Here is a 15,155-nt window from a genome sequence, read left to right as displayed (position 1 = left end):
TACTAGCTGACGAAAACGACTAAGGTCGCTCTCTCTCTCTCTCTCTCTCTCTCTCTCTCTCTCTCTCTCTCCATTAAGGAGTTTAACGGTATAGTAAATTTTTCTAGGATAAGTGATGGAAGCTGAAATTCCGGACTTCTGGAGAAATTTTAAAATTCATCCCGGACGAAGATTTTGACACCTGATTGCAGGCCATGTCCGGGATAATCCGGACGTATGGCAACCCTACAATTTACCACCTGCAGGTGTTTGACAACTTCACCTAAAATGGAAACTAATTACTCTGAAACAAAATTTCAGTGATAGATTAAGGGGGATTGTACTTCACAGAGAAGTTGACGACGTAAGAAAATCAAGAAATATCAATCAGATTCCTATGGTCCAGTGAACAATGTGTGAAAATGTTCAGTAAAATGAGTATAGGAACATAATCTGCCACGAAAACTAGGAAAAGCAATGCAGATACACATGTTTGTTCCTACTAAAAAACATTGTGTGTGTGTGTGTGTGTGTGTGTGTGTGTGTGTCTGTGTATGATGTCAGGCACACACGCCTTCATTTGTTTGTGATACAGGACGCTTCAAAAGATGTTAATTTTACACGGACCTAACGTTTGCAACGAAATAGAACCGACAACCAGATCAGCACTGAATAACAAATTTATGATGTGCCTTCAAAGACTCAGTCACTCTACTTTCCTTCTGTACTCGAAAGTCATTCTTATTTGCCTCTTAAATCAACTGAATAGAAGAGTAAGAAATATAAAAGTTCCATAAAAGTGTTGACATTTTTTGAAGCACCATGTATCCCACCGTACCAGCGAAACAATCCAGGTTGTTGAAACTGGTAGTGTATAGTGTCCAAAATGCCATAGTTCAGAAAATCAATTGTTAAAATACGGTATTATACGTGTGCAGATGTTAAAGGGGAAAGGGAGAAATAATAAAAGGCAAGACAAAAGGAGGGATGAGAAAAAGAATATGAAGATGGGAAAACAAAGAAGAGGGAGAAAGAAGAAAACAAACGCTTAAATCAACACCTATAGACTACAAAAAGGTCAATAAGGGATACAAATTTGCTATGTCCAATTTATCCCCTAAAATGTTATCTACAATTTTGATGCGATATCCAGGTTCCTAGTGAAACTGCTGAATGACAGGAACGGGAGGAGGCGTGAGAGAACAAACTCTGTTCAAGATTCTGAATGGCTACAGTATTGATCTTCGTTTCATCCATTTGCAAAACGGAAGTGCTTACCATTCATCACCTGCTCGGCTGACAACTGGTATCAGGACAGATTTATGGCTATTGATTACACGATTGTCATTAAAGTGGACACCATGTGCATCACGTTATCAGTATTCCAGTAAGCACTTCATCTTCCGCCTTGAGGGAAGTGGTAGTGCAGTGGTTAGCACACCCAGTTCAGTTTTCTGCCAATTAGATAACAATACACTGGTACGGAGTTGGGGGAGGGGCGCCTCGGGGTCATACGCCCTCCCTGCTTATGACCAATGATTACTATTGAAAGAAGAATGTTATCTACCACAATATACGTAATAAACCTCTTACATCAGTAGTATCATGCAATCATTTCAATGAAAAGAAGAATCTGGAAATAAGTTTTGAGGAATATGATAAGGAGTCAGCATGAATTCAGGTAATCTCGCCAGTAATGACTTCTCTAATCCTCCCCCCCCCCCACGGCTTTCCAAAATTGGATCTGACCCTAACTGTTAAATGCATGGTTGCAACAGATAGTTTTGTAACACTGCAAAAAAAAATGTATGGATATAAACGATACAACTGCAAATGAATATATGAAATAAGTAACACTTCAAAAAAAAAAAAAAAAGTAAACAGGCAACAATACAGAAAAGTTAAAGGTAGAATCAGGATTCCGAGGGCTTGATTGGTGAGTGAGTGTGTGGCCCATTTCCATGAACATATTACCGATTAGTTCTTCCATTATCATAGTTTTCTCTTTCTTGCTTTTTAGACTTTACCAAACCGCATCTTTGGCTGGAGAAAAAGGCTGGGTAATGATGGTGATATGACAAGGAAGAAGAGGAGGAAGAGGTGGAGGAGGAGGAGGAACAGGAGGAAGAGGAGGAGGAGCAGGAGGAAGAGGAAGAAGAGGAGGAACAAATTACTGGAAGCACTTGGTCAAAATTATACCCTGCAGACGATGACGGCAGCGTCTTGAAGTGAAATCTGTGGAGCACCGGATGCAAATCGGTTCACAAGGTGGAGTGCTGGGATGACGACCAGAAGAGCACCAAGGACGCTGGCCCACACCAAGGGTTGGAATGGGTAGGTTAGACTCAGCCAGGCAGGCAGAGGAATGGGTACACGGAGGGCGAACCCGAATCCCTCGTAGAAGTAGGGGGCTGTGCTGTCGAAGTTTTTGAGGCGCTCTTCAACAACGGTGAAGTAGTTGATGGTCAGGTTCTTCTCCCTTCTGTGTACTTCCCCCAGAAGGCCTGTCCAAGTGCCGTTCTCAAAGTCACCCCAATCCTCATCCTTGGCCATCAATTCTAAGGTAAATGTAAAGTTCAGCCAGGACCCAAGACATTCTAGGATCTTGACGCTCAAGCCTTGGCCAGCTTTCACGTCGCCATAAACAAGTGGAAAGTCATCCATATCGCTGGCCACCTGCAATACCTCACCGTCAAACGTCTGGAATCGGTCATGGAACAGGTCCCCTCTCAAAGCAAATCTAGTTTTATTCCACGGCCCCATTGAAGTCCTAAAGCGTCGTTTTCCTTTGTATGTTTTAGAGAAGGGAGTGGAGGTGAAGACGCGAGGAGGAAGGGATTTGTTACGTGAAACACTTTGCATGAGAGCAAGGGATGTAGCTCTCTGAATCTGTTGCCATTCCATTAGAGCAGCGGCATCCCAGGACGTGTTTACATTGACAACAAGCATGGTGACTGGGGCCCAAGCGTCCCCTGACTCTTGCAGCCATTCAGGCAACGCACCAGTCAGTAAAAGCACAACACATTGGCCACTGCAGATAGACGAGAGTGGCAGCTGCTCTTGCCATGCATTCTGAACTACTGGGTAAGATAAAAACAGTGGATGAACGTTGTCAGCGTGATTTAGCTCCTGTAGTAGTGGAAGGACAGGAAATACTTGCTCGATGGAAGAGTCAACCAGGAGAACTATCCACTGGTCACTCAGCGGCCCTTCAGCCACCTCCACAATACCTCTTACAAACGCCAGTGAATGTGGGTCAGGCTGATGAAACAACTCATATCCGGCCATAACAGACAAAGCCGTAGTGGCGGTATGTGCAAGTAAGGCGAAGAGCACGTCAATCCAGAGCGCCAGTGTACGCGGAATCATTACTCGTAGCAAGTCCAACGCGTAACTGAAAGAATCTTGTTATGCAGCCCTTCTCCCGCACGCTTCATAAATATACCTACTGCTGACTTCACTCTTGCTCATGCGCTGTTGTCAAGAGCCTAGGCACATCGATAGTCATTTATTCTCACGAATTAACTCATCCCTGGCACGTATTCATTTTTTTCCCCTTGCTACGTATGGATGATTTTATGCGGCTTTGGAGACATTTCGAAGGGGTTGGGTTTGATGTAGACTGCATTAGCTATCTGTGTCTTTATCTGTCTATCTGTCTATCTACCTATCTGCCTGTCTATCTATCTGTCTATCTGTATGTGTTTTTATTAACCTGTAGTCAGAGGCTTTAATGAAACAGGTTGCAAAAGGTCGAAAATTTCGGCCACGTTAGAGTGAACGAATTTAATGGCAGTATATCATTCTTGGTAATGCCAGTCGATTAGATTCAGTTTGAGAGAGAGAGAGAGAGAGAGAGAGAGAGAGAGAGAGAGAGAGAGAGAGAGAGAGAGAGAGAGAGAGAGAGAGAGAGAGAGAGAGAGAGAGATCCCGTATAAAGGAATTACTTAGTTGCTAAAACTATCGGCATTATATCACAGTAATTGCCTATAAGACTTGGCATTTATTCAGATCTTAATGGTATGGGCGGAGAGAGTATCTAGTTATAAACACAAGAGTCAGTATGAAGTGGAGATATATGGTGGAGTAGAGGGGGGTTGAGTTGTAGGAGGAAAGGCAGGCACATGGCAGAGGACCAATTAACAGACGTGTAGGAGATTTATTTGTGGCCACCCCTTACGGGATTACTGACAACAGATAGTATGTTGTGTGATGTAAGGCGGGCAGTGTAGAATATATTAACACTCATCACAACTGCGCTCTCTCTCTCTCTCTCTCTCTCTCTCTCTCTCTCTCTCTCTCTCTCTCTCTCTCTCTCTCTCGTTCTTGCCATTACTACACGAATTCAATCATTCAAGTTATTAAGCACTTCTGTATGGCCAGGGTCAGGAGCCATATATGATGGGATGCAGGCGAGACACTGATTAAATATGTAACTACCCAGTACAGTTGACCCTTCTTGTGATGCGATGCTATTCCTGCCCCCCCACCCCCACCCCTCGCGGTGGCCCGGTGGTTAGCATCGATAGTCATGAAACTGCCGGCCAACAACGCCAGGGTTCGAATCCTGATGGGAACAGTTGGCACCATTCGATTCAGGTGTCCGTCCATCCGTTTGTGGTATGGTGGATGAAATTAATACCCAGGAGACACCTAAGGGAGGTGGCTGTGGTGACCTGAATGATAGTGGCCTTGTATCCCAGGATATTAGGGGAATTGCCCACCACAGGCTCAAAGGCCTAGGGAGATTAACACCAAGGCTGAGCTCCTCATGGCGTCTGTCCTCACCATTCTTACCTTCTTTCCACCGGTCTAATATATTCTCCCTCAGAAGACCCGTTGATGAAGTGTTTGAAACAATAAATGAGACGGAAACACTAACAATAAGTGTTATTTTTGTTGTGGACCTAAGTTCATCTGAACCTTAAACCCAGTTGACCGAAGGCTGAAATTGCCGCTTCCCTGCAGCTCACCATTATTTTTTCGGGGGGTGGATGTGGGGGGAGCTGTAGGACGTTTCTATAACCAGGCAGGGGATCCGCCTATTTTTATTTGTACCTCCACATGAAGGCGTCCCTCTCCAGCACCATGATGGAAGACATAACCGTTCATTACATCTACAGCCGTGGTACATGTATCCGTAAAGTCAGAAACGATGACATCTTGTACGTGACATTCCACCACCAGCCGATTTATTCAGGGAGCCAGGTGGGTGTACTCGTAGACTGCCTTTGATGAAATACATTAACGATTCATAACACTGCTGGGGAGGAACGTGTTCGCGTGGCGGCACCGATTTGGTCGCGTGGCGGAGTTACTCGGTTGTACAAAATCTCTCAACTTCCTCCCTGTTCCCCGAAAAGAGGATAGTGGGCTACAGGACAAGGACAATTTAAGCCTTCAGTCCACCGGGTTCACGTTCCGGATGAGCTTGAGACAAGAACAACAACAATAACGATGATGACGACGACAATGACAACGAAAAAATCAGGTGCTGTGCAGGAAAGTGACGTATAAATAACTCGACACGGTTTTTTCAATGAAAAAAAAGAAAAGAAAAAAAAAAAAAGGACGATAGAATATATACTGAGATATAGCCCAGAAGATTCGACAATACTTACCATGCTATAAATCTCACATTTTGGCACAAGATCCATATACACATTTCTAACCATCATTGTCAAAGAGAGAATGGAGGAGAATGTTTAATGTTCCACCAAACATCATGCTTTTATTCTAACTTGACAGAGATACCAAACCCTGGCAGCTCTGTTGACAGCCAAAAATAGACTGGAGAGTTGATCTGACCAGTAAGCAGAGACTCATTCCTAAAACATAGTTAAAGCTCCTTGAATTTTATACCAATTGGACATGGGATTAAAGTTACAAAGCTGTATAGTTCCGTCAGATAAAAACAGACTCTAGAACAGTGGTTCTTAACTTTTTTACTACCACGCCCCCTCTAGTAGTTGGTTCTTCCCTCCACGCCGCCCCTAGCATCTTCAACCAAATTGATTAAATTCCCTCCCAGATTTTAAGGAGAAACTGAATAAATGGGTGTTTTTAGTCTTTTTACTGAGCATGAAGTCTGTGCAGACAATATACCCAGCATATTTAATGAGGTTACTGTCTTGCTAATTGAATGAGATATTTGACACTGCTTCTTAGCTACCAGATCTTGAATGCGTGGTCGAATGCCAGAAGGTGCACAACGTAAGTCCCTTTTAACGTTCAGCCGTTTTCTTTACTTGGTCTTGACGGCAACGAGCATGGAAAATACAGCTTCACAAAGATACTTGGATCCAAACATTGTCATAATTCGAAGAGCTTGATGTGAGACCAGAGGGTAAACAGGAAGGTACTTGACCCAGAACGTCTCAAGATCCAGTTCTTTGAAGTCTTCCTCAGCTGAGGCGTTGAACTTTAACTCAAGAAACTCCTCTTGCACTTCATCCGAAACATCAGCTACTTCACATTGAGATGAGTTTCTGATGAATTTCCAGGCTTCACGCTTATCAACTATGTCTGGGAAGTATCTGATTAATTCTGCTTTCAAGTTAGTCAGATGAATAATTATTTGTTTTGTTTTGTTTTTAACTCAGAATCAAGGTAACTGTGAATGAGAGCAGAATCCAAGTTACTAAAACTGGCTGTATTTCCATCGTGAATTCGACATTTCCAGAGGTCGAGTTTGGCCATGAAGGCTCGAATGGTGTCGTGGTGCATGATGATGTTGATGTTTTTCCCTTGTAGTTTAAGGATGATTGCATTCAGCGCTTCGATGATGTACACCAGGTAAGCTTGAGATAGCAGAAAGCCTTCAGACTGGAACTTGTCATGGAGATCTGCCTTCTGCTGTGAATTTACAAATTTTGCTACTTCTCATAGTTCATAAACCCGTCTAAGCATGTTTTATATTTCTTTCATAATCATCTTGATATTAGCGACGCTCTTGTTAAGAGAATTACAGATATAGTAAGAGAAATTCCTACTTTTTCCCCGGGCTCGCACCCTCCCTCGAATTTACTCAGGCCCCCCTAGGAAGGCTCGCCCCCAGGTTAAAAACTTCTGCTCGAGAATATATATATATATATATAAGAAATATGTATATATATTATTCATGTTGTGACTGGATTATTGCAACTTTGTTTCAGCGCAAATTACCACCTGCAGATGTTTGACAGCTTCATCTTAAATGGAAAACTAATTTCTTTACTCTGAAACAAAATTTTAGTGATAGATTAAGGGGGATTGTACTTCATGGAGAAATTGAGGACGTAAGTAAAATCAAGTAATATCAATGAGATTCCAATGATCCAGTGAACAATGTGTGAAAATGTTCAGTGAAATGAGTACAAGAACATAATCTGCCACGAAAACTAAGAAAAGCAATCCAGATACAGCAACATGTCTGTTCCTACTAGAAAACGTGTGTGTGTGTGTGTGTGTGTGTGTGTGTGTGTGTGTGTGTGTTTTATCAGGCACACACGCCTTCATTTGATAATGATACAGGGTGCTTCAAAAGATGTTAATTTTACATGGACCTAACGTTTGTAATGAAATAGAACCGACAATGCACCAGATCAGTACTGTGTAACAAATTTATGCTGTGCCTTCAAAGATTCAGTCAGTCTCTACTTTTCTTCTGTACTCTAAAGTCAGTCTTATTTGCCATTTCAATCAACTGCATAGGAAAGTAAGAAATATAAAAGTTCCATAAAAGTGTTGACATTTTTTGAAGCACCGTGTATGCCACCGTACCAGCGAAACAATCCAGGTTGTTGAAACTGGTAGTGTATAGTGTCCAAGATGCCATAGTTCAGAATATCAGAGGTCATAATATGGTTTTATACGTGTGCAGATGTGAAAGGGGCAAACATCACACCGCCTAATGCGTTAAGGAAGCCAGTGTTAAGAAAGATCATATGAAGTCAGGCACTGAAAATACTGCACAACAGTCAGCATTAACAGTCAAATGTACTAAAGAAATAATGTCAACAGCCCTGTTTACTGCCAAAACGCAGCCATGTAGCCGAAATATCATCATCATCATCATCCAGATTTCCTTCCCCCCCTAAGAATGGGGTGAGTAGGATTTAGAGAGCAAGCAAAAGAATCTGATACAACGACAACTATCAAAAGTCTGCTCAGATGAATGGGCCACACTCTCATTCCTTCATCATTCAAGCCCTCAGAATCCTGACTGCACCTCATAGGCATAAATATCTACACTCATTCCCTTCACCTTACCAGAGCATTTTCTTACCAAGGCACACAATGCACCTACATCACTGAACGCTTGGCCAATGAGTACCGTCCTCGACTCCATCTATCTTTGTTTATCTTGTCCTTTTCTCATCCGTACAATGTCCATTTGTTTTCCTTATCTTACTCATCTCTTCTCTGTCTCATCCTTTCCTCAATAGTCTCTCACACACCACACTCGCTGTCTTTATTTTTGTCCTTATTCTATCCCTACAGTGTCCATCTCTAAATCTCTTATATCATTCATCTCCTCTCTCGTCCCTCGATCATTACTCTTACACCACAAAATCTTTATTTATATATTTTGTCCTTTATCTGTCCCTACAATGTCCATCTCTATTTTGCTTATCAAGCTTATATCTTGTCTTTCACGTCCTTTCTTCAGTCCTCACACATCACACTCACTATCTTTATCATCGCCCTTTTGTTTTTCATTCCTATTATGTCCGTCCCTCTTATCCTTCTCTAATTCATCTCTTATCTGCCTCGCATCGTGTTCGTTGTCCATACGTACAGTGTCCATCTTCATTTTGTATATCCAGTTCATCTCTTCTCTGCCTCGTCACATCCTCCTTCCTTTAAAACATCGCACTCAAGAAAATATCCATCTCTTATGTGGAAAAATGATATGCACATTTGGAAAAAAAAATTTATAAGGGAAACACATCAGTTACAAACAGAAACGGACCTTCTCCATGCATCTTTATTCATATATGTATATACTCATATATATATATATATATATATATATATATATATATATATATATATATATATATATATATATATATATATATATATATATATATATATATATATATATATATATATATATATATATATATATATATATATATATATATATATATATATATATATATATATATATATATATATATATATATATATATATATATATATATATATATATATATATATATATATATTTCTTTGAAAAAAGCATTGTGCTGCTTAGAGTGCTAATCATTTTGAAACGTGGACGAAGCATTGTTATATATAGGCCACACAGTGATGATGGTGCAAATAATTTTCGTGATGTGTATTTGTACTCTAAAAATACACAGAACTGCACATTAAAGGAGCATTTATAATATGAGGTACAAACATAATACATCCACCTGTGTCTGAGGGACCTGATCACTTCCACAACCATCAAACTGCTATACCATGATACGTCTTGCTTCTTTCTTTTTCTTCTTCTTCTTAGTTTTTAGGGGTGTAGTCTGCTCATCCCATCAGCCACCACATATCTCTTAACTACAGCATCTTAATCATCCTTTTCATATCTTGTCCCGTCCTCATCCGTTTGAAACTACATTCGTCTCTGCTTATTTCTTACGCATCTTCTTAAGTCTTCCTTATCTCGTACGTTGTTCATCCCTACTGTGTCTGCCAATCTCTCACGTACAAATGCGGAGATAAATATTGTTCCACTGCATTGCTATAAAAAGACAGTGAGCATTGTCTTTCGAAATTCTTCACTGGAATCCATTAATCTTTCCAGAAAATTATGTACAAATTTGATGATTGACTCTCGGTTAGATCGATATACAGGGTGCTCATATATAACGCTTCACCTTCTATTCCACCGAGCGATATCTCGTGTTTTGTGGGGACGGCTCAGCTAGTGTTATCGGTATCTCTCTTGCATCGTTCATTCATAACAGACTTCCACTGTCACAACCAACCACGAACTGACCGACTGAGCCGACCCCGCAACACCGAATATACTGTTATGTGAGTTTCTAGAGAAGTGCTGTTTATGGACCGCCTTGTGTTACCTGCCCATGTTCCTTACTCATGGTTCCTTATCTGGTGCCTCAATAGTCCCTCTGACACAGTGCGGGATACTCGGCTGACTTGGACGTGCCCGCATCACACTGGCTGGCCTCTGGACCCACTTGGTATATGGGCTGGCCTGGTACGTTGCCTGCTGGTCCGTAGTGACACACGTACACCCAACTGCTGCCACTCGCACCACTAAACGGGTTGTAATACGTGGCACCACACCCAACCTCCTCTGTCTTAGCCCACACCGCCTGGGAAATAAAGCACACAAGCAATACTTCGCTATAGTGAAGTACCATGTGTAATTTCGTGGAGTGAAGAACGTTGTGTGGGGAAATCTTAAGGGAGCTTCAATTAGTCACTTTGAATGTGAAAATCCTTAGGCTTGTCTGACAGACTTGGCAGCTCCTATACACTCTTCCACATCAAACAGTAAGCACCATATCAGATGCTGTTATCAGTGCCATGTCAAGGTCTCCACAAACGGAGCAACCATGGTGGGCCAATCACTGCTCTGGAGGGAGGGGGGACGTAAAACCCTCTGTGTGCTAATTCAGTTTCAGATCAGTTTAACAGTTGTACTAATGGCGCTATACGTTCCTAAGGTGTTTGGCACAGTAAGAATTCAAACTATATCCTACACGAGAGCATTCAAATCAAAGTTGGAGGCTGTATAGAAAGCATACATTTTTAAATCGTCAAGTTAATGATAAGCAGACCTGGAAAAAATGTAACTAAATAGCACACAATTTGCTGAGGACCTTACTTGAGCATTATGAATCTGGCATTTGATTCTAAATTGCTATCAAAGTATTACTAAATGATTAATGCAATACGACGATGACAAACAAAGGAAAACTGTACAGCCCCACTACACAGCAGGAAAATCTAACAGCAACCGCAGACAAATATACAGTTTACCCTAAAGCGACCTCCATATTTTTTTTATAGTTACTTGTAACCAGTTTCTATAATACTTTTCATCTCCACTTTCGCCCGCTCCCCTGTCCTACTCCTTCTCCTCCTCCATAGAGGACTGATGCACGTTCTCCACATCCAGCTCAGCTACCAATGGAGTGAGCACAAGAAGAGATTTTACACTTTCTTGTAATAAGAAAAAGTATGACATGAAAGAAAGTAAAACCTTAAAATGGTATATAAAATCATGATCAGCAGTGTACTGGTAATGAAGGCATTACAAAACCTTAAATATCAAATGGATAGGACTAAAAGGGGCCAGCAGCCTGACCCCCCCCCCACCTTCCTTCTCGTAGTTACACCACTGTTTGTTATACCGTATTATTTTTAGAAAATGGTGGTAGGTGGAAGGTAGGCGCCCATCATCCACCCACCTAATGTAGTGCTGCCTACTTCTCCCTTCATGTCTATCACTCTTTTTCTGTGTCTGTCCTCCTCTCTTCCTATTTCTCCCATCCTTATCATCACTGTTTATTATTCTTTCTCCACTTCAGATGGCTCTACACTGGGTGGCAAGCCATATGGTTTCCTGTAACTCAGGACACCATTTACAGCGTTGGGTGGTAACCATATAACAAAATAACGGGGTGACTTGGAGTCTACTATGGTGCCCCTGTTACCTGGGTGGAAAAGACGCAAATGTAGCGTCCACCCAGGAACCAAACCTCCACAGTAATCCCCACGTCTTGCTATTTCGAGGCGCCGTCAGCGGCATGGGAACATCGATTCACTGCATGGGATGGCCCTGCAGGGGTGGTTGCTTGCCTGCTGTTGATGGGTCTGCCTCAGACAGAATGGGGTAATACAACAACAAAACATCAGATAGTTTCATCCAGCTCGGTAAATCTCTCTCTCTCTCTCTCTCTCTCTCTCTCTCTCTCTCTCTCTCTCTCTCTCTCTCTCTCTCTCTCTCTCTCTCTCTCTCTCTCTCACCTGTGTGTACTGCGTGGCGTTGGGGTAGGCAGGGTCAAATTCATACTCCCAGACAGCTGTGTTGGCCACATAAACAACCTTGTCGTATCAGGAGGTCACCGCGTCAGCCCAGTTCTGTAGTAAAGGCGAAGCAACTTTATTCTCGCCAGCTCAGGAGGCTTGCTATATATTTTTCACTCTAACTTGGCCTAAAATTTCTCTCTCTCTTCACATGATAAGCTCTAAAGAAATCAACACTTCCTAAACTCTTTTTACTCTAACCCAGCGTTTCTTAATCTGGGGTGCTAGCACCCCAAAAGGTGCTGAAGTCAATTTTAGGGGGTGCTGGAAAATGCAACATATATTGGTTTTGCTTAGCATTGGCATTGTTGATGTTTTATTCCTGGAGAATGTATAAAACAAATTGTCAAGGAGTTCTTCATTTTACTTTACTTTATCCATGTAGTAGTGTAGTAACTGTAGCGGTGTAGCAACTGTACTGTAGTCCCAGTAACCAGATGTTAGGGGGTGCTGGACTGTGCAGCCTTACTGCAGGGGGTGCTGAGGTCGGAAAAGGTTAAGAAACGCTGCTCTAACCTGTCCTAGAATTGCCATTTCTCCTTTTTGGAATGCTGAGTTCTGAAAATGGCTTAACACTTTCTATGTTCCTTTTACTCTGCCATGATCCAGAATTGCCATCTCCACTTAATGTTAAGTTCTAATCAAGGGTCCACAAAGCCGATGCCATTTTTGCTCGATCTTGGCCTAAAACTGTCAACTCTTCTTCATTAATACTGAGGTCGAAACTTGGCTTAGCGCATTCTATACTCTTTTTACTTTAACTTGGTTTAAAATCGTCATCTATCCTTCTTGAATGCTGATTTCTAAATACAGGTTAGCACTAGAATACGATGCTGGTCACGATGAAGTGTTAAAGAAAAACCCCAGTCACACTGCAGGTACGACTTGTCGCAAACCTGAAAATCGCGAAACCAGTCCCCGACCACGGAGGTCTCCAAGCAGTCGTGCCACCGATCGGCTACCGGTGGTCGTCCAATGTCCGTCCAGCATCCGTCCAGTGGGCGGCCGAACGGCGACCATGGCCAGGTACATACAGGTCAATATACCAACGGGTGGCCGGCCTGTCCGCGTCCTGTCACAGTTTAGACCGCGACCACTAGACCGACACCAGCCGCGGATTGGCCGGCGGCTGGTCTCAGTCCAGCCCACCATCTGTCGCTCGACCAGTCGCCAGCTGGACGGCGGCCGGACTTCAACTACCACCCCAGACAGGAGGCTTGTGGACGGCGGCCGCCGCAGTCCAGTCGTTGCCTTGACGGAGTGCAGACGGCCACCGCACAGAGCGGGCGGCGACCGGCCTCCGTCCGGATGGCAACCTCTATCTATCTATCTATTGCCAGACGCCTCAATCCCGTTTGGGGTGGCCACAAACAAATCGCCTCCAAGTCGCCCTGTCCCCCGCCATTTCACTGCCCTGCTCCCAACTCACACCCCCCTCTCTCATATACCTCTCCACCCCATCCCTCCATCTCATCCTCGGCCTCCCCCTCCCTCTTCTCCCCTCCACCTCACTCACATACACTCTCTTCGTCAGTCTTTCACCCTCCATCCTCTCCACATGGCCAAACCACCTCAGTGTGTTCCTCATAACGCTTCCTATCACATCCACATCAACACCACAACGCTCCTTTATATCCTCATTCGTCAGCCTGTCTCTCCATGTGACTCCACAGGCTCCTCTTAAATAACTCATTTCTACTGCTCTCACTCTTGACTTGTGTCCTTCCAACAACGTCCAAGCTTCACTTCCGTACGTTAGGGTTGGTATCACAATACTGTCATGTAGTAACTTTTTCACTTCCATGCTCACTTCCCTGTTTCTTATCACTGCTTTCAAAGAACCAGCAACCTTTCTTCCCTGCTGTACCCTTTCAAGCACTTCACCCTCCAAACCTCCATCCTTACTCATCACACTACCCAAGTACTTAAACGTACTCACATTTTCCAATTCCTCACCATCGAACCTCGCTGTACATTCACTGACTTCACCACTACCGCTTAAAAATCAGGTGTCGCCGACCAGTCACAGTCCGTAAGCCGGCCAGACGCAGTCCAGCCGCCCACCGGGAGCTTCCGTGTCACGACATCGGTGGTCGCGGGGAGGTTTTTCGTGCAGCACGAAAAACCTCGCGATGAGTTTTTGGTGGCCATGGTGGCCTGCGGCTAGACCGAGACATATGGAGACCGGTAGAAAACCTTACCAAAACCACCCACGACTTGCAGGTCGCGGGTGGTTTGCGATAAGTCGTACCTGCAGTGTGACCAGGGCCAAAGGACCTAATGCTGTAGCACTGTCCTTTTCTGCCATTTCTGTGCTGTACGTGAAATAACCTGCAAAAAGGACAACATATCTGAGCCAGTTTAAGGTAAAAGGACTTTATCACTATTTTTTAAACGAATCCTTTGCATGTTAAGGTTTGTTATTCTTTTGCACATTATTTACTGTATTTTTTAGTTGATTATTTGTACGAAACGGAAGTACAGAAATATATGTGGAGATGTATATGTGGGGAGATATAAGTGGAGATATATGTGTGGAGAGATATAAGTAGAGAGATATAAGTGGAGAGATATATGTGGAGAGATACGTGGAGATCCGTGTGGAGAGATATGTGGAGAGATATATGTGGATAAATATGTGGAGATGTATGTGGAGAAGTATATGTGGAGAAATATATGTGGAGAAATATGTGTGGAGAGATATGTTGAGAGATACAGGTGGAGAGATATGGGAAGAGATTTCTATGGAGACGTATATGTGGAGATATATGTGGAGAAATGTATGAGGAGATATATGTGGAGGAATATAAGTGGAGATAATTATACAGTGTGTGGAGAAATATGTGTGGAGAGATGTTTGTTGAGAGATGAGTGTGAGTTGGAGGGAGGGCGGCCAGCCTTTATGTGATTAAAACGTCTGACAAAAGATAGACAGACAGACAGATAGAGAGAGAGAGAGAGAGAGAGAGAGAGAAAGATGTTATGTGAATCATCGTGATGTCGACATACCTAGCATAAATATCCTATGTTAAAATATTGGTGGGAATCCTTCATGTAGTGGCATTGATACAACCGAACGGTTCAATTGCCTGGTTATACAAATATCCCACAACTACCTCCCCATACCCCGA

The 15,155-nt window shown here is 42.9% G+C and overlaps 1 protein-coding gene across 1 annotated transcript; it reads right to left on the bottom strand.

Moving 5' to 3' along the window:
• Positions 1-6,223: 6,223 nt before the first annotated feature.
• Positions 6,224-10,067, bottom strand: LOC145402845 (zinc finger BED domain-containing protein 5-like). Its single transcript, XM_080274758.1, has 3 exons — positions 10,047-10,067; positions 6,654-6,834; positions 6,224-6,498 (listed from the first exon to the last, which is right to left on the bottom strand). Exons 1-3 carry the CDS (start codon positions 10,065-10,067, stop codon positions 6,224-6,226), a joined length of 477 nt encoding a protein of 158 aa, XP_080130884.1.
• Between the last annotated feature and the right edge of the window lie 5,088 nt (positions 10,068-15,155).

This window comes from Coenobita brevimanus, chromosome 59, assembly GCF_032717465.1.
Source record: "Coenobita brevimanus isolate Jiangsu-jjx chromosome 59, ASM3271746v2, whole genome shotgun sequence".
NCBI lineage: Eukaryota > Metazoa > Arthropoda > Malacostraca > Decapoda > Coenobitidae > Coenobita > Coenobita brevimanus.
Note: the sequence above shows the minus strand (reverse complement) of the source record. Positions and strands in the feature narration are given on the sequence as shown.